This window comes from Patella vulgata, chromosome 3 (genome assembly GCF_932274485.2).
Source record: "Patella vulgata chromosome 3, xgPatVulg1.2, whole genome shotgun sequence".
NCBI classification, from domain to species: Eukaryota; Metazoa; Mollusca; class Gastropoda; family Patellidae; genus Patella; species Patella vulgata.
The window spans coordinates 68,479,163-68,500,244 of record NC_065881.2 but is presented as its reverse complement, the minus strand read 5'-3'; the positions used below and the strand labels follow the sequence as shown (position 1 = coordinate 68,500,244).

Below are 21,082 nucleotides of genomic sequence, written 5' to 3'. Positions count from 1 at the left end.
AGACTATTTAATTGTGGTGTTGACAGAAAAGTGGAAAAAATCTTTTCTTGTGTATTTTTGTCTTCTGTTCTATTTAATTATTATGTGTGGTGTGGTCACCAATGTGTGTGTGTGTGGGGGGGGGGGGCAGAGCAATTGGCTAGTGGCAAGGACTCATAGAGTAGTTAATCAATAATACTAAAAAAAAATTGTTTTACCAAATGTGTCACAGAAAATCGGTAACCAAATATTATAAATTGATTTTAAAAATACTTGTTAGGGTGGTGTCAATTGGTGATAGCCCTTGGTGTGATCCTCTTGTAGAAATGTAGATATAAGGTGACATGAAATAATTCGAAAGTGAATCTTAGTACATACACAAAGTATACCGTAAAGAATAAAGGCAATGTCATTTTAATATTAAGTGACATATTTGGTATATGTACCTAACCTAATAATAATGTATTATTGGTTAATTCTGCTACAAAATATTCAGATTAACATTATGAAAGTACATGGACTGTTCTAATCCATTGTAATTCCTCTTCAAAATTAAATTTATCATAACAGTTATTATAAATAATTAGGGTACTAAAATTATAGTGAAGTATGTCTGTGTTTATTCCTCTTAATACATGTTTAGTCTGTACATTGTATTAATGAGAAAATATGGCCGTTATTTAAAGGTAATTAGCCGGATTCTGTATGGGATTTAGCTGGGGGCTTTAGATCAGGACCGAACGAAACAGCTAGTAAGGTTTTAATCATTGCTAACGGCTCGGAGAAATATAATGATTCTTCTGATAAGAGCATCCAGTCGGCCATATGTCACACTAGAATTTACATGCTCTAGAACACCACACAAACACTTCCGGGGTTGAGAGGTCAACGAATAACCCACTTCAGGGTTATAATTTGTCACCAAGTATTTGCTATAAATATATTATTTTCCGCCCATAATGTCTCGACTTTCCCCTAGGCATGACATAAGGCCTGGGGCGTGACACTTTCTTCACAACATCGCGTGTCGTGATGGCAATTTAATAGCTCTTAACCAATCATCGCACGTGGCTTTTGTGACGTATCATCTGCTGCATGGTTTTGGCTAGTACATGCCTGTTGGAATGGAACTAGAATTTTTAACCCGCCACCACTGACATTTGTCTGGCTTCATATTGCCATAAGTCATAATGGTAAAAATTAAATGGATGAGCATTAGTTATGTCGGTGACAAAGAAGTGATATAGTATCAATGACGTCTTCATCTACTAGAACTTCCTTGAAAAAGAAACCGAACAAATTTAGAAACCCAGGAAAAATCAAGTAACCATTATTTGTACAGACGACTATTTCAATTTATAGACTTTAACGTTTACCTATATAATTAAGATGTTGATATCGGGCCTCATCTGAAGCAACCTTAGAAGTTGTCAAGTGGCTAACAATTCTCTATCTGGCGAATACATGCTTTCGAATTGTAAAACATCCGAATTAGTTAATTAATTGTTGCGTTAAACTCTCGTATCGCTTTGTTGTCCACAATTCTCTATCTATCCATCTTCAAGTTCGAGGCAAATAAGTGCTTTCGAATTATTATCTAGCATCCAAATTGGTTAATTAATTGTTGATTTAAACTCTTGTATCGCTTTGTCGTCTACCCCATAAAAACTAAATTCAGCAAACATTAAGGAAATAATAGTAGAGTATACAATAGTATATTCTATGTAAAATAACTAATGAAATGAAATGAAATGAAATGGGGTTTAACGTCCTACTGTTCTGCTCCGATGCTGGGCTAATGAAGACGGGCATACGCCATCATACAGTGTGCTATAGGGAAATTTTACCCGGGCAGCGGCACTATCGCCTACTCTTATATCGAATTCCAACTGCCAAGGGATCTTTTACGTGCATTCCAATGTATACACGGGACCTCGGTTTTTCGTCTCATCCGAAGGATTAGACAGCTGTCCTTGTCAGGCCCTCCGTCCTGCATCACTGACAAGGGGGAACCACGCCGGAAAATCTGGATGAACTTTCTCGGCCAATGCAGGGATCGAACACCCCAAAAATAACTAATAGTATTACTATAGTTTGTTTCAATTTATGCACAATATAAATTTTAGTTTAATCCTATTTACATGCAACTGAATTACATATAGAGATGTGTTTCCGAGAAGCCTAATCTGTACAAATGGTGGGGGGGGGGGTGGATGGCTGAGTGGTTAGCGTGTCATTGAGTTGACTGGCGTGGTTTCGAATCCCCGGTTGTACGTGACAAGGAGTAGGGTCGCCTGTCCAACCTCGTGGGTTTTCTCCGGGTCCTTCGGTTTCCTCCCACTGCTAAAGACCCCTACGCGGAAGCGAATTATAGAAATAAAATTAAACCATATGTTAGTCCCGAAATGACCTAGTTTGTGTCGAGTGGACGTTAAACCCCATTTCTCTCTCTCTCTCTCTGTACAAATAAAGAAGTTAAACCCCAATTCATTTCGCTTAATGTTTTCCTATCCGCAAAAAGAATTCGTTTGAATGCTTCTAAAATATCTTTTTGTCGCTCTGTTTCTGACTCGAATAACTGCATAAATTTAATAAAATTAGAATACAATAATTAAGATCAGTTTGCTTTGAAATACACATAGGTTAACTGATATCAGATGGGGCGTGGCATGATGTCATGTAAAATAAATATTGATATTGTTTATCAGATACTGACTGTATGTACGGTACGTTGATTCTATCAATACCATTTCTATCATTACAGTACTACTATAACATGACATATTTATTGACTTTCATGGTCAGTTGACTTCTCGCGATGACACCGGACACTTGCTGACCACTTTAATGACCTTTGGCACTATCCACGTGGACATTATTACACAGGCTTGACTGACCACTGTCCACTTATTTCTCACTTTCTTCAGCTCTTGTAATCTGATCCAAAATTAACATTGGGGAAGTCGGTATTTTGTTGTTGAACAGAGCTAAATACCGTTTCATTTACTTTTAATCACCTGTCTACTCGTATATATGCATAAATTTATGAGACGGGAGTTTTCTTAATACAGTTTTTCAACAAAAAAATTATCTTAAGAGAACAAAATTATATGTCCTTCAATGTCTGGGATAAGAATTGTTTACGCACAGATAAAGAGAATTAAAAATTTAATGTAAAATAAAAGTTAATATAACAATTTACCTGTTTCAAAAATGTCTGTGATTGAAAAAATCATTGGTCTTCTAAATATTGTATTTTAAAAAATATCTCTGGAAGATTGCGAACACACTCTGACGAATCCTGTTTTATATTATATATATAAGATCGTAAAACATCTTGTTTTAAACTCAAATGTTTTTTTTAAAGATCCTAAAATATGATACTTTGAACATTATAATCAAAAGTAAAATACATTTAACTGATTTTAGACATAGATGTTAGGCAGCTTCATACTATAATTGGATATTAATATAGTTTGAATGAAATTAATTTCAAACCCTTATTCCAAATTATCCTCCTTTTGATATATACATAAATTATTATTCAAATAAGAAATATGAATGAACAAATTTATTTATTCTTAATACATTTTATACAAACTTATTAGTATAATATAATACCTATATTAACAAAAATAAAATAAGATACACTTAAACAGCTCGGAAAAGTAGGACGTTAAACCCCATTTCATTCATTTAAAGAACCACACCCCGTACGTGCCGATACCGAACATTTATGCTTCGTACGACGAGTCTGTTTATACAATATTATGATGATTTTTTTAATACAAATCAGATGATCGACTGTTACTATTTCACAATTTAGTTTAACAGGCATTATGCAAGAGCTAAATCTGCCTACTGCAGGTATTTCTTTGTGCCTAAAATGTTGTATAAATTATTAACTGGATAATCGAAACTTTGTTTATTATAGTAACAACGGTAGCAATGACAATCGAGACCGCACTGTAACTGTATCGGTGATAACTCGTATCAGAGTGAAGTGATTTGAGTGAAATTTTCAACATAGCCCCTTTTCATTATCTAATTTTTAACTGTATATCGAAAACTGGCAGCTCTTTATAATCTTGCATAATGGCCCTTTGAGCAAATGCGAGAAAAAAGAATCAATTATAATAACGACCTGGCTTGTATAGAAAATGCTTCTCGATTATTATTTAGGACAAAGATGACTGTGTAAAATCAATAGAAGCTCATGTAACATAAGAAGAAATTACTCGTTAGATATTTTTATTACTAATATGTTTAAGTATTGTCTGTCGCATATTATACATGTCCTTTAATACATGTTTATATTCACTGACATACAGCAGAAACGTTATATTAAAGGAGCTAAATCGCTAATATTTAGCGCCCAGAAATTGACACAAATGGGTCGCAACGAATATAATAATGTAAAAACTGATTTACATTCAATCGTTTCCGTTTTTACTTTAATTTCAAATCTATAAACTGATTTACATTCAATCGTTTCCGTTTTTACTCTAATTTCAAATCAGTTATGTTCGGTGAAATACGCCAGAAGTCTGAATCGAATGACAATTCTCTAGCGTCTGGTTATTTCAGTCTACACCGATAGAATTTATTGCGCATTCTTTCCAAATAAGAATATGGCGTCACCGTTTGATATGACTTGTGGAATATGTTCTTCGAGTCCCTTGTTACAAATGGCGCTGAAACGCATACACGATTGGTCAAATTTAATTCAAATGTTCAAACAAAACCAAATTAATATACACACTATTAGTCCATTACTTCACCATGTCTGGCAGTTCTTGAGTTAGTTATTATTAGCGTGTACTCTCATATGTCTGTTAAGATTCCCAGATTGCGAAAACCGAAGAAGACATAGCTTACACTGATATGGTTTTTCACCACTATGAATTCTAAGGTGTTTGGTTAAAGTAGAACTATCAGAGAAAGCTTTCTTACACAAACGACATCTATAAGGTCGCTCACCCGAGTGGGTCCTCATGTGAGTGGTAACTGATGAACTCTGTGAAAATCTTCTCTCGCACACTGGACACCGGAATGGTTTCTCTCCGCTGTAAAAAAAATAGATTAGAATTTAAGAAAAAAAAACATCCTATAGGGTTAATACTTACGTAGTTATTAAATTCTTATACATTCGCGTAACTACGTTTTTAGGGGTTGTTTTTAATTTTTCGTCTGATATACAAACATTTCAAGATATTAGCTGCAGTATGTCAACGATTTGCATAATTTAATAATTATGTCAACGAATGCTAACCATGTATTTAATTTAATATTAGGATTCTACCATGTATTTTATCATTCTTCCTTGTATGATCAAATATATTCCACATAATTTGAAACATTATTTGGGAATACGATAGTGCATAATTGGAATCCAGGGAAATGTAGAATACTTTTTGATGACAAATGAGGAGAAATATAAAATACATTGATCAGACATGTAGTAATACAAAATACACCCTTAACACGTGAAGAAATATAAAATATGTTTTGTTGACATGTGTAGAAATATAAAATACATTCTTGCCATGTGGAGAAATAAAATACATAGTTTTCGTGTGGAGAAATATAAACTACAAAGTTGCCATGTAGAGAAATATAAATTAGGTTTGTTAACATGTAGAGAAATATAAAATACATAGTTGTCAGGGAACTATAAAATGTATAGAAATATAAGATATATAGAAATATAAAAATAATTGCCGTGTGTAGAAATATAAAATATGTTTGTTGACATGTGTGGAAATAAAAAAATACATTGTCATGTAGAAATATAAAAAAACACAGTTGTCATGTGAAGAAATATTATCTACATAGTTGTCGTGTTTAGAAATATAAAGTACATAGTTGTGTTTAGAGATATAAAATACATAGTTGTCGTGTTGAGAAATATAAAATACATAGTCGTAGTGTTTAGAAATATAAAGCACAAAGTTGTCGTGTTTAGAAATATATTGTACATAGTTGTCGTGTTTAGAAATATAAAATACATAGTTGTCGTGTTGAGAAATATAAAATATATAGTGTACATGTGGTAACATTGAAATAGCTTTAAATATATAGAGCGTCCACAGGAAACCGTAAATGGAGGACTAACATGAGGACAAGACCATACTATTTGTAAAAAAATATACATATTGATCTTTAAGAAACATTAATAACTTATGAGATTTTCTTTTTTAATCCCACAAAATCTGCCATTCCTTAGTAACATTTAAGAATTTTTACGGTAACACGGAAGATCAATTTGGGGTTAGGTTGTTTTTCCCACAATTACTGCCAGTTAATCATTTTCTAAATAATATAATAATTAAATATTTTTTGTGATTTCCTTTATAATATTGGTAAAATTAAGCAAAAGAACATCAAAGCTAAATTTTTTTTAAAAATCAAGGGGAAAAAGAAACAAGTTTTATTACCGCAGACGTAACATGTAGACATAATTATAAATCTGGTCAATATACTATGCAACTAACTACTGAAAATAATTCAGATTATATTATAATAAAAATTTCAAATTTAATTTTCTATATCTTTTGTTATTTTTCTTTCTGATGCGTTAATCGTAGGTATAAAAGGAAATCTCAGAATATTTGCACACATGTCTTCAAAAATGTAGATCTAAGTCTTTTTAGAATAAAAACGCTGTATAATTTTGTGAAAATTTGACAGGTAATAATTTGAATTTAATTGGCGAAACTGTAAGATGTTAATTTCAATACATTTTTGACAAAAAAATAGCTCAAGAATTCCCGTTTATTTATAAAAGATTTATATCAAGAATAACATGTAATATAAGACACGATATTTTGTATTTTTATATTCCCGAAACGTTGTATTTTATTATATCCATTCCGATATTACCTTATATTTTCAAGAACGTTTACTTATTTTTTAATCCTTGTATATTAGACTTTATCAACTTTCTAAAAACTCACATCCAAGGTTAAAATACTATATTCCATGATATTAAGATCAGAATAATTTACGTATTATACTTACTACGGCAATGAAAAACTTACGTTTGTAGATAGTTAAATATCTTGTTTGTTTTAAACATGTGTAAAATTGACATAACCGTGAAAGAAGGCATATTAACCAGAACAAAACAATATGTGACTACCATCTAAATTCTCTTAAATTATTTTCTGAAGTTCCTCGACTAATATAATTTTGTTACTTTTTGTAGCCGTAAAAATTATTCTGAAGACATTAACCGACGACATATTTTGGTCTAATCCGTTTCTTGGCGCTGTGTATTAAACGAAATACAAGTCCCTCCTTCCTATTCCTGTATAACAACATTGCACTAAAACTAAGAAGAGAAATGACAGAACGTACCTGTGTGTCCGAGTATGAGCTGTAAGATTAGCAGCCTGAGAAAACGACTTATTACAAATATGACATTTGTATGGTTTCTCGCCCGAATGTGTTCTGAGATGGGTCTTCAATGTACTTGGTCGAGCATAAGTCTTACCGCAGATTCGACAGAAATTTGTTTTCATTGAGCAAGCTAAATACAAAGAGAAAAAAATAAACAGTAATAATTATTGAGCTCAACTCGGATTATGTTTTATTTCTAAATTTGGATTATTTTAGATAATTTACTCATTGTGTTTCTTCATATATAATCAACTAATATTGACTTATTGGGTCATATTAAAAACATGGGTATAATTTTATACTATATATGGGTATGATTTTATATAGAAAAATATATACTGAATTTGTGATCAAAACATTAACACAACTAAATAATCCCTTACACTGTTAGAAAAAATCTGGTAAATTTACATGAAAATTACTGGCAGCAAAAGTTGCCAGTAAATTTACTGTAAATAAACATTCAGCTGTAATATTACAGAGTTTCTGTAATTTGACTTTGTGACTAAATTTACCTTAAAACAGTAAATGGAAAATAACATGAGTTTGTTTTTTAACTTTGGACTGTAAATTCACCGCAACACAGTAAATGAACGGTTACAGTAAGTTTGTTTTTAGACTTCCCAATGTAAATTTACCTAAAAGCAGTAAATGAAAAATTACAGACAAATGTTAAAAAAACCACAATGATTTTAACTTCCGTTCCAGGATTTTAGATGTAAGCTTGTGGTACTGTCTACTGCAGGCATGGTAACTCTGCTCTAGAGACAGTCAAGCTAACACTGACCAATCGGTTTAATTAACCGTCTTCAATTGACCTTGGTTACGAGATAATACAATCTATGACAAGAAAGCAAAACATTTTTTTTATACGTTAATGAACATACTTACAATCTGATCAACGCACGATAAATAATAATACACGTTTTAGATCGTATAAATAAAGAAAATTAAATATATATAACATGCAATATACCAAATTTCACAAAATGTGATTGTCCATATTATGGTTAATAAATTAGAATGAATACTATAAGAAAATAATTATTAGGAATGGTTCGTTGCTATGGAATACTAAAATAAAATAAGAGACAGTAAATTAACATAAGAGACAGTAAATTTACCAATAAGTAAATTTACAAAATAATGTGAATAAACGTAAATCTGTAAAATTACCTACTGGCTTTGCTATTTTCATTTCAATATTGAAATATTACGCATGTATTTTTACCGGGGTTTAATGTGCCTTTGGTTTCATCAAAGTTTATTGTAAAAAAGAATGAAACTTGGTAAATATACATCATTTTGGTAAACATTTAGAACATTTTTGGTAAAAATTTAATTGCTGTAAATTTACTTATATTTCTAACCTGAAAGTTTACAAAATAATGTGAGTAAACGTAAAATCTGTAAAATTGCATGCTAAGAGACAATAAATCTACCGAATACGATAACTACCAATAAGTTAAACATACATTATGCAAGAGCTAAATCTGCCTATTGCAGGTCTTTCTTTAGGCCTGATATGTTCTATAAACTATGAATTAGACATTTATTAACATGAAAAGATCATAATCAACTCATGGATGCCATCTTATGTGTTGGATTTTCACTGGATTTGAGTCCGATCTGGGGCTCAACGCTCATTAATGATTAAATTCAAAAATAGATAATCAAGACTATGTTTTTTTTTTATCGTACTGACTTAATAAGTAATGTTGATCGAGGCTAGGCCTAACATTTAGTCTCTAATATCTCGGTTCCGAGGGGATCAATTTAACAGAAATTTTCAGCATATTCCCATTACATTATCTAGTTTTTAACTATTATAGTGAGAACTGCTGTAATTTCATTTATATTTCTAACCTAAAAGTAAATTTACAAAATAATGTGAATAAACGTAAGATCTGTAAAATTACATGCAAGCTTGTTTATTTTGAGTTCAGTTTGGAAATATTACATATGTAAGAATGTATTTTTACTGATTTTGAATGTGTCTTTGATTTCATCACCGTCTATTGTAAAAAAAGACACGAAACTCTATAAACGTACACGAAACTCCGTTAAAATACGCCAGACTTGGTAAAACTACTACATTGTGGTGAACATACCGATAATTAAGGTACAAAAACTACTTGTACTACTGTAATTTTACAAAAATTTCTAACAGTGTACAGTGCATTTATACACTGTAAAATTGAGCTAAAATTCCCCTAACATAAAGCATGAATTTGGAAATAAAATGAAGATATATTATTGTCTTCAGATATATAAAATGAAATTTAAATAATATTATTGTCAATAGTTTGATTATATTTCCATTATTATAACCATTTTCTATAATATAAACGATATATTTTTAATAAATGTTATAATGTTTACAATGTTTCCAAATGCTACAACTTATATTTATACCGTTTAGATGATAATTTCAATATTTTTAACAAGCGTCCCTTTTAAGATATTAAGCCATTTATTGATTATATATTTTCTTACCTTCATTGAAAGAAGCAGAAGGAGGCGGTCGCTCTGATAGAAATTTAGATTTCTTGAAATGGCCGGTAGCACAGAATCTCGCCACATCTTTTAATCCCTCAGACTTGTAATAAAATCCACGACTTTCAGGAACATGGCTCCTCAATTCAGGTGTGAAGCTGTATGAACTCTGGAATGGGTGGTGCTGTGGACCACATCCTGGGTACTGAGGCTGTAAGCCCGGTGTATGTCCATTATGATACTGTGTTAGGGTAGGTGACTGGGGCTGGTTTCCCCACTGCTGGGGTAAATTGTTATATTGTCCATTACCAAGACCATGAGGTACCCCCACATTCATACTCATTGATACATTTACACTCATAGAGGGGAAGTGAACATTAGGTGTTGGTGGTTGAGTTGGTGACAACTGACCTGAAATATTATATTGTTCGATTAGAATAATATTTTGCTAACATTACCATAAAGCAGATACTCGATAAATTCATCATCCGACAGTAAAAATTGATATGATTTAGGGTCAATTTCAATTAAAAAAGGATAAAAGTGAACAAAATAGATTCTATGATTATACATTGTACAAGAAAAGTAACAAGCATACTATGTCTGTATAAGTTATTGATTTTTTTTTTTTTAAAAAGTAGTATTGGGCTTATACCAATAAGTAATTTATATAAATAAGTAATACTGGTATTTTATTTTTCTTTGTGGTGTCTGTAAAACTAATACAATACTCAGAGGTACCACTGGTAAATTTGATTTAGCGAAAGATATTTTTATGAGAAAAACTGCTTAGACGCGTCTTTTACTTGGAAATAACGAAACTAATAGATCCCATGGACTACTTGTAAAAGAAATCCCATTTGTGTCATTTGTCTGGCAATTATTTCGCAAAAAAATTTACCAATTTTTATGAAGAACTCGTATGTTTTTAATGAATATCAACTTATAGGATATGAGTGGTAAATAAAATGTCCTACCTGTTTCATATTGTTGAGAATATTGTGGTGGTACTGTACTGTATGTATTATGTAATACAGATGGGTTGTGGGATACAGGGTAAGGTAGACCCTGGGTACACGATGGTGCCATACCAGAATTAAAACCTTGATGCGGGGATGCAAAGTACGGCATACCGGATGATGGAGATATGGGTGATAGCGGCCCACCGAACTGTGGATGTACAATAGGATGTTTTAACGATAGGAGAGCGTCGGCTATATCATGTGGTCCCTTTTCTTTAAAAACTGGTAAATCTCTGCAACAGAATAAAGGAAATCACTCTGTTTTATTAAAAGTTCATATATACAGATTACTGGTATAAAAAATTACATAAAGAAGCAAAGGAAAGCAAATAACATCGTGAAGAAAATCTATTTTTAAAAATTAAACTATGAGTAGCTCATATTATTTACAAATGCGCATGCACATAATATATACATGGGTATAAAATATATATATAAAAAATACATACAGAAACAAAGGAAACCCAATAACATCGTGAAGAAAACTTCTTTTTAAAAATAAATTATATTTCACATAATAATTTTAAGGCGTTTTACTTGCATCTATGTAGTTTATTTGGACGAATGAAGAAACAATCAAGTCAATATTGTTCTGTGGTATTTATGAATTCAATTTTAATTTGATAATGTGTGTGCAGCCTATCTAGATTGTCACATTTACTGAATGTTTTTTCGTCTTCATTAACAAAGTTTGTGCTTAAAAGAAGGGCGTTAAACTCCATTTTATTTCACTAAATATTTTCGAACAATCCATGTTTCACTTCCGTTAGAAGAGAAAGATACAAGTTCGTTAAAATACAAGAGCGCGAAAAATGTCTCTTTCTACGATTAGTTTTCAGGACATAGCAATTATAAGAATATAATGTTTATGGTAAACTTTATCGAATAAATAACATAATTGTATACGTTTACCTGTAATTAGTAGGACAAGTATTAAAAGAAAATACACTGGGAACAGTTTCAAATTCTAAAGATGATGGAAAGTTGGCTAATTGTGGCAGTGATGAAGATGGTTGTAAATCAACCGATGATGGCCTACTTGAAGTTTCACTTTTCCACAAATCATAACCTCCATTGACGGACGTGTCCATTAGATACCTACAGTATTACAAAATAATATAGAATTTTTAGTCTTTGAACGACATTTAGCAATTGCAAACACCGTCAATTAAAACGATTACTATAGTTTATAGCAAAGTTTCAACAAATTTCACAAGTCAATTATCAAACATATAAAACACAAATAAATATGTGTGATATCACTATCCATAAACAGTGTTTCAATATAATATATAATTTTACATCCTAATTTGAATTTAAACGAATTAAAAATCCAGACTCTTTTTATTTTTGAAATGAAAAAATTATCAAGTTATTGAAAAATATTTTTTTTAAAAATTGACAAGGACTATATTATATTGTTTACAAATAGAGTTTTATTCGTAAAATAAAGATACTATTTGTTTAAATAAATAAGCAAGCCTTAAACTAAATTAGTCTGTAATAAGTTTAGATTAAAATAAAATTGTAAACAACTTTCAAATAAATAAAATAAATCTAAAATTTAAAAAATAATAAAAATTTAAAAAAACAAGATCGGTCAAGGTATTATTACATGTAGCTGTGTATATGTCCAATATGTTTTCTCATACATATATAATGTCTTATACATTAACATTTCTACTTAAATAAAATCAAAGATTAATCAAATACAATTACCGCTTAAGAGAATATCTTCACAATTAAAGTTGCATCTTACCTGCTGAAGTGAGGAGGTAGTGACTGTTGCGTGTTTTCTTCGATTTTCCATGGTTACGACAATTTCACTCTTAAATAATAGGTGTATGATATTGTTACACGACTGATTGTAAATTGAGAAGCGACTCTTTTCAAATATATTTCTCTATTAGCCCACAAGGCAAACGGGCAGCATCTTTCATACGGCTTCTGATTCCTAATGTTTTTCCACTTCCAATCTCCTGCCAGGAATTTTGTTGGTATCGTTCAAGATTTCATTAACATCTTATTGGTTAATGAGATTGAAAAACACCGAATGTCGCTCAGTGATTGGTCAACTAGGAGAATCTCGAGAAGAAGCCCGGAAATCATTGTGAAATACAACTCGAGTCGATTTGACGCGAAATGATAGGAAGCCGTAAAATTATTAACTAACGGGGGAAATTTACGACAGTATCTTCGATGAAAGATACCTAACAACGGCAGAATCCTGTCACATTTCACTTGTGCTACTCGATGACAACTTTATTTTCTAAACACCCACCCAATTACACGTCTTGACAAGACCAACACGTCACATGCACGTGCGTGGACAAGGTGCGCGTGCATGTTTCTTTGGTGGCACGTGCTTAACAGTAAACAATGTGATCCTGTTGAGATCCTGTAGGAATAAGAAAGATTTGTCAGTGATTTCCCGTCTGCTATTTTCAAGGAGCTGGTGTCATATTATTTTATCGGATGTTTTAATCCGGATGAGGTTAGTAGCCGGTAATCATGATGGGGATGACTCCACACGAATTGATGACTTAAATCCTCTTTAAAAGCATATTAAATGACCACGGCCCTTTTAACGTGATATTTATAGTATTAACACAAATAATTTGGTTTTAGAATTAGACAGTGCAATAGTATTAAGAAGAAAATGACACTTTTTCTTAGTAATGAGCCAATAGAGGAAATGGAGGTTTGCTCTGGTGGTAATTTATAGTTAAATGGCACCTTTTCTTTGATTTTAAAAAAAAATAAAATATTCTGCTCTTTAGTAATATACCAACAGAGAAAAGGAAGGTTTACTCTGGTGGTAATCTAGTTAAAGGGCGTATACACGGCATTATTCAAGAGCTAAATCTGCCTGTAGGTCTTTCTTTGGGCCTTAAATATTATCTAAATTATTAACTAGACACCATAACTTATCAGGACCATAATCATTTGAATACGTTTTGTGATGGTTGATTTAACGTAATAATGGATAATCGTACCAATGGAAGTAATGACGATCGAGGCTAGCCTAAAATTGAATAGCTCATATCTCGGTTCAGAGTGAAGCAATTTGACTGAAATTTTTAGCATATTCTGTTTTCATTATCTATTTTTAACTACTTTAGCGATAACTGTCAGTTCTTTATCTAATCTTACCTAATCCCCCTTTAATGTAATATGAATTCTACACGTTTTTATTATTATTATTATTATTTATCCATAACAATTTACCATTGAGTAAACTACTCGTGTACTGATTTTGAAATGTTCACTAATTCTTAAATATTGGATATTAGGACCCCATACTTTCACGGCAAGATAACAACATCAATATTGATTGAAATGGGCCAATATTGAATTCTAAACCGTGTTTTTAATTCTAAATATTATTGAAAATATAGAGGTAAAGGTTTAGCTCCTTTAATGAATGTAATCTTCTTTTGGGTGTATAGAAATATTGGAAGGAACGTCACCGACTGTTTAGTATTTATCATTGTTATTCCGTCCTGCCGTAAAACAATTAGCAATCTTGTCGGCCAAAATTGGGATCGAACCCGGACAACCAGGTCAGCGAGCAGTGATCCTAGACGGGACGTCACATCATGCATTTACTTTTACTCAGTTTAAGCCTTCGCGTACTATTTTACATACCCTACCGAAATATTTTCTATCCAGATAACACATTCAATTTTTGTCTTAATTTGAAAAATTGTTTTAGAATTGAAAGCTAATTATTAACCCGCCCTGGTGTCATGCCTTTAGTACTGATTATTTTGCATTTCATAAACCATACACACTTTTGATGTTTTGGCCACAGGGACAAGGGGCACAGTGGATATTTGGGTGTTTAAGGACATTATCGAATTTCAATACAACATCAATAAAATTTTGTTGTAATCGTAAACCCAGTAGATTCAGTCGTAATCTAGAACTCAATGCATAAAATTGATTATTTTAATTACGTGCATTTTAATAAAAAATCTAAATAGACTTGTAGGTTTCCTCTATTTTAAATTAGCAAAAATAGACTACACAGACCCAGTGTCATAATGGGATACGCTCTTTGGTCCAATGTTTATTGGTTTAACTGAGAAGGTGAGTGGGGTGTTTTATTATATCGTAAGAATATGTAACTAAGAGTATTTAACTTCAGATTTAAAGAAGCCATAATATTCGAAATTAAAAACAGGAATTCGAATTGGGTCCTAATGATCTCAGGACATGTTTATTGCGCAATAAATATCTCCTAAATGAACATTTTAAAATTAATACACAGTCGTGCAATTTAGGGATATAATAGTTTAGAGCGCCATTTGGAATAAACAAAAGAAAACATAACCCAAAATACAATGCAGTGGTTATTAAAATAATTTTAAAAGAAACTTATATAGAATGGACTAAGCAGACGCAAACGACCGATGTTCAGTTTGGATTGTATCTCACCGAAAATTGATTAGAAATTACAATATAAACTTGGAAAGATATATTGTCGGGCAACGAAACATACGCCCACAGCAGCTAAGTCGCCCGGCAGGTCAACAATGGTTGTCACATATTTTTTCTTTTGTCGGTAATGAAATGTTTACAATACACTAAAATTTGATTAAGAATAATAACTCATTAAGTACATGTAATTATCAGAAATCATTAGAATTTGTTTGGCTTCTAGTTGTTCCCCATGCTAAAGTTTAGTATACAAAACACTTAATATAATGGGTTTAGCTGTTCAAGTTAATAGACCTTAAAATCTGTGTATAAATTTAGAGTGAACCGAATAAAAACTTTGGCCTGTAGAACACCCACAAGATTTTTCGAAGTAATCAAGGGCCATAACTCTGGGAGTAATTATCGGAAATCGTTGAAATCAATAGGATTCTTCTTATGACCTTAAACACTGTGTATAAATTTAAAGTTTAATTATGTTCTCCTGATTTTGATTGTTTCTGTGTGTTTGAAGTATATGTTTGTGATATGCGCTTAGAAACACTTCACGTGTAATGAAGCGCTATATAAATCGAACAATAATAATAATAATAAAATTCAATCGGACATTAACTTTAGCATAGAGCCATAACCATAACCCTGATAGGGCCATAGTAACGTAAATTAAGCTTAAAGTGGGCGCTGGGTTAGAATTTGTTTAATAAGCCTAGATTTTAGAAAGCAAATGGTATGCTTTAATTTTGTATAGGCCCAGGCAACTTGGATGGCTATATGTGAAGTCATACAATCGTACTTTATTAGACTGTTAAGCCTGCAAAGTTTATGACAAAATTGATTAATATTACATATTTATCAAAATAATTTGAAAGGTTGTTATTCTAAAATGTTAATATTCAAATAAAAAAATAGGAAATTGGAAATGTAATCTAAAACTATTAATTAATTGTTAGCAAAAAATAGTCACGAAAAGGTCAGAAAATGACTGGAATTCGGATTAATTCTCAATGTATATTATAAAGATTTTTGCTATCAGTTGACTTCTCAAATGGAAAGTGATATCAGGTCTTCTAGAAAAGTTAATGCAGAATGCTTTCCCATTTTGTTTTAAAAACAAAGATATAATTATAAGAGTCGTTACCTTAATACAAGAAAATAATTACTTGTTTATCTATTTCTATATAGCTTTCAAAAACATGTTTGATAGAAACTAGTATAAAACGGTTTCTAAGGCTGGGAATAATTCCTTGTCTAATGTTTGAATCTCATATTATTCGCATGTGTCTGATGGGTTTTTTTTTCCTGCAAGTTAGGGCCTATCTAATTTTGTCCATTAGAAAACTTCCACCATATCAGTTTCATCTTATTTTCCCAATTACAAATATCTTTCTATGGAGAAAATGGCAAACTTTTTTTGGTTTTCTTTAATTAAAACAATTTTAACTTGTCTTAAATACATGCTGGTGACTCACAACAAAAATCAGATCTTTCTTGAAACCGAAATAAGGGTGGTGCGTTCTCGCGAGGCACAAGATGGGTGTAGGACACGTGACTGACTGGTGGCGCCAAAGGGTACCAGTGAACAAACTTGGGCTTCTCTCGTTTTGGTTAGTTTTTTGCTGCAGGCCTTTTTGGGGATTAATCACCGGTAAAGCGAAATAATATGAGGACAATTATAGTAATTAATGATAAACACTTGATATTTTACATTCGATATAACCACAGTTTCCCTGTAGAGTACGATCGTTGTATAAGATGGATAGAAAAGACAGAATAACTTATTTTATTAATATATTTTAAAACAGCTTAGAACGAAACGTGTGTAGATTATATTATAATTTCTTGATTTTGGATGTTGGTGAAAACTTAGCATCGGCAGAAATTTTTTTCATGCATAATCCAATATAAATTTCAAATGTCGATAACTTACTTTAGGGGTGATGGATTTGGATCCTTTTTGGACAAATTATGTATGATTGATTTTGCAATAGAATTAAAAAATAGATCACAGTTTCGTTCTGTTTAATTTTTGTGATTTTCATAATTTTCATCAAAATGAAGCCTTGTATTCCGATGCACGCAGCTTGTTTAGTCAAAAAGATCAGTACTTCATGGGTACTCAGCATTTGACATTTATTTTAACATTTTGCCTCTTTACTTTTAGTGGATATGTTATATTATTATCTTTTAGTTTTCTGTTGTATTCGTTTGATAAAAATTTATTATCAGTGATTATTAAGGAGCGAGGAAAAGGGGCGAGAAAGAGCAAGAAAAGCCAAGAACGTTTACACAGAAGAAAACTGTAAATACAATTCAAACACCGACCCTTTTTTAATTAAAAATAATAAAACCTAAAATTGACTAGTTTAAATATTGAGTTTTTCATTATTTATTGTCCCACCCTCGCAACACAAATTCAGCATTAGTGCTGAAGATATTGCATCCACACTTCTAATAGAAAAATGGTCGAATTGTTCCTATTTTCTTGAACGTTTTATTGATAAATAAAATAAAAATATATATTTTACAAAAATCCACTGAATTTTAAAATGTATTCTTACTTTTTAAAAGAATACTTTTATAATGGTTTCATTTCATTATCACAGAAGAAATGATTCGGGCTCAACATGAAAATTGTTTAGAAGTGGTTATAAGTCTGAATGAAAACTTGTTATATTGTTCGGGCAGTATGAGGGTATAAAGAGTCTAGGGGTAACTAACAGATATTCTCCTTGAGGCTGTAAATACAAACAGGTCTTATAAACTACAAATCATTTCTCACGTCAAGTTTTATTCAGCACACAAGACGTGTTTTATGTCCATCAACCAGACACGCGTGTCAAGTAATTGAGAAAAGCTTGAAATGTAATTCCTCTACCCGTATTCAGCGTTCCCCGAAATTTCAATTAATTTTTGTTGCAACTTTTGAACGAATGAGAGTAGGTTGTGAGTTCTATACACGTGCTTTAATTAATGTAGAAATACTTAATATTTATTATCAGATAAGAATAAATATACACTATATATTATACAGCCTATATAATGGTACCACATTCTCAGATTTTGTCGGAAAAAGTTTTGTAATGTAATTTAATTATTAAAAAGATGCCAATCGTTTTTGAAACTCTCAAATACAATTTTTTTTAAATGTTAAATAAGAAACACATTTTTTCAAATTGTTAAATGCCATGTCTTGTTTGTAAATTAAAAGTTTGGTTTTATTTATTGCACACACTAAAATAGTCATAACAGTTCTATATGAACAGTTATTGTATGAAAAGTACCATTTTATTTAAGCGTAATTTAGTAATTCAAATAATCACAGTTCTATGGAAGAAAATTATTGAATTTTAACAGAGCTACATTTATACGATGGTTCTCTTTTTGTTTTCAAGTTAATGTTGTGATTATTTTTCATGTGTTTAATTATAAACGCCGCATAAAGTGAAATTTATTCAGTAAATTCTTGGAACGTTATGATTGGGGTACTCCTTATTGTTTATCACAAAATATATAATATGTTCAGTCTTTACATACTATATCTTCTAAACTGAGATTACAGATTTAAATAATTAAACCACGCCAACTAATTATAATAAAAAAATATAGTTATTTTACTTTTTTATCCGCAATATCGAAGTTGCAATTTCCATCAAACTTCTGTGTTAATTTTTTTGAGAATTGAGCTTAAAGATAGCTTTTTCAATATATATATTAAAAATGAAATTAATGTGTCTCATCTAATTTTGGTAAATAAATTATTATTAAAATAGAACTTCCCATATTGACCTTATTTTAGAGTTTCTTTGTTGAGTACTTTAGAAATGCGGTAATACACCAACCAAGACAGCGGTCAATTTTTGATAATATATATTTGACTGATTCACAAATCACCGATTGCTCGTGGTTAATTTTATGTGACAGGCAAATTATATGAAATGTAGAAGAAGAAAACAATAGTTTAGCGATTTCGTTATAATAAGCGTCATTTAAATTTTGTTCCACCTGTAGTTGTACTGTGGTAAATTAGAACAATACCGCTGTCAGCAGACAGTTAGCTATAATTAGAACCGTTCATATCGTAATATAAACATAGCTAATAGATTCCAGCCCTGTGGCATGCCACGTGGAACACGGAAACACAAATTTTACACTCCAATTCTTGTTGAGAAATAAACGATGTTAATTGGCACCGTAAACCCATCGGGGGTTTTGAGAGGAGGAGCTCAAATTAGTGTCCATCACTTATTTTTATTTGTTTAATTCTCTAAATATTCTAGTTTGATAATTCCATATATATATTTTTTTGTTACAGCCCTAACAATATATGTAAGGAAAGAGACTGAAAACTAACATATGATTAATGGTTTATGGATTTATGGGTTACGGAAGCGTATATGGGTCATATATTACTCTAGAAAGTTTTAAAATTATTACAGCCCTAACGATATATTTAATAACAGAGACTGAAAACTAACATATTTATGATTAATGGTTTATCGATTTATGGGTTACGGAAGCGTATATGGGTCATGCAAAATTTTGTGAAGACTTCGAGATCCTGTGATACTTTCTCTAGATCCCAATTAATGTTCTCGAGAACCCCTAAAAATATTCTCGAGATTCTCCCATCCTGTGTACGATCTTGAGAATTCAAGTTAATATTCTCGGGATCTTGACATACTGTGTAAATTTCCCCGAGATTTTGAGTATTTTTGTACTCGACACACACACTTTTTCCGAAAACCCTGTTAACGCAATAGAGGTTATACAGGTTTTTTTTTTAACTGATTTTGTTTTTCAAATGTGTTGTGAAGCACTGGAGTCTTTCGATTTTCAGTATTCCGCAAACTTCTGTTCCAGAGTTACCCTCTTTGTCCGTCTTTTTTTCAAATTTGGGACGATGAGAGGGCGGACCCTATGGATATTCAGCATTCTGTGACCTTCTGTTCCTTAATATAACCCACCCCTCTCACAGAAAGCCCTGTTAACGTTAAATTTTGTGTGAACTCTATTGATATTCAGCGCTTAGCGATCTTCTGTCCCAGAGTTACACCCCATTCTTTGAAAACCTTGTTTTTAACGGATTTTTGATATTCAGTGTTCCGCGACAAGGATGACCCTATTGAATTTTAAAATATAAAGTTTGCTGTCACAGAGATATAAAAAACGTGAACAGATAAAGATTAGATTTCTTGAAGGATGCTAGATGCTTATTCAATTTATTAACATTCAAGTTTTCCTTTCCGATAATCTGCTGTTAAAACATAGATGCTGCGTGAGCTCTTTCCACACATTGCGTGGCTATCTTTCCGATTTCCTATGAAGCATTGGTATCATGAGTAGAGAGTGACCCTATTTATTTTCGGTGTTCCGTGGGATTTATCCTTGTGAACGGATAGAAGCTAGATTTTCGGAGGGATTGTTGCAACTAGAGAATGAACCTTATTGATTTGCAGCCCTCCCCGACTTTTCGTTATGGCGTAATTCATATTTTTCCGTCTGGGGAACGCGAGAGTTTTTCAAGATTTTGGTTTTAAAATCTACCGCGAAGCATTTGGGCCACAAGAAAATAAACCCGTGTCTAGTTTTATTCTAAAAGAACTATGGCCTGAAAACCATGGAAATTATGACATTTTCAATAAAACGTCGCCCACACATTAAATTGAAATAATTTAACAAGCATTGAGGTCCTAAGACGATGAACCCTTTCGATTTTAATCATTTTTCAAAATTAATGTAAAGCA

The 21,082-nt window shown here is 31.6% G+C and overlaps 1 protein-coding gene across 1 annotated transcript; it reads right to left on the bottom strand.

Moving 5' to 3' along the window:
• Window positions 1-4,780: 4,780 nt before the first annotated feature.
• Window positions 4,781-15,063, bottom strand: LOC126815135 (zinc finger protein 3-like). Its single transcript, XM_056099309.1, has 8 exons — window positions 15,044-15,063; window positions 14,934-14,956; window positions 11,811-11,865; window positions 11,010-11,131; window positions 10,083-10,287; window positions 9,516-9,523; window positions 7,339-7,510; window positions 4,781-5,045 (listed from the first exon to the last, which is right to left on the bottom strand). The coding sequence occupies exons 1-8, from the start codon at window positions 15,061-15,063 to the stop codon at window positions 4,781-4,783; spliced, it is 870 nt and encodes a 289-aa protein (XP_055955284.1).
• Between the last annotated feature and the right edge of the window lie 6,019 nt (window positions 15,064-21,082).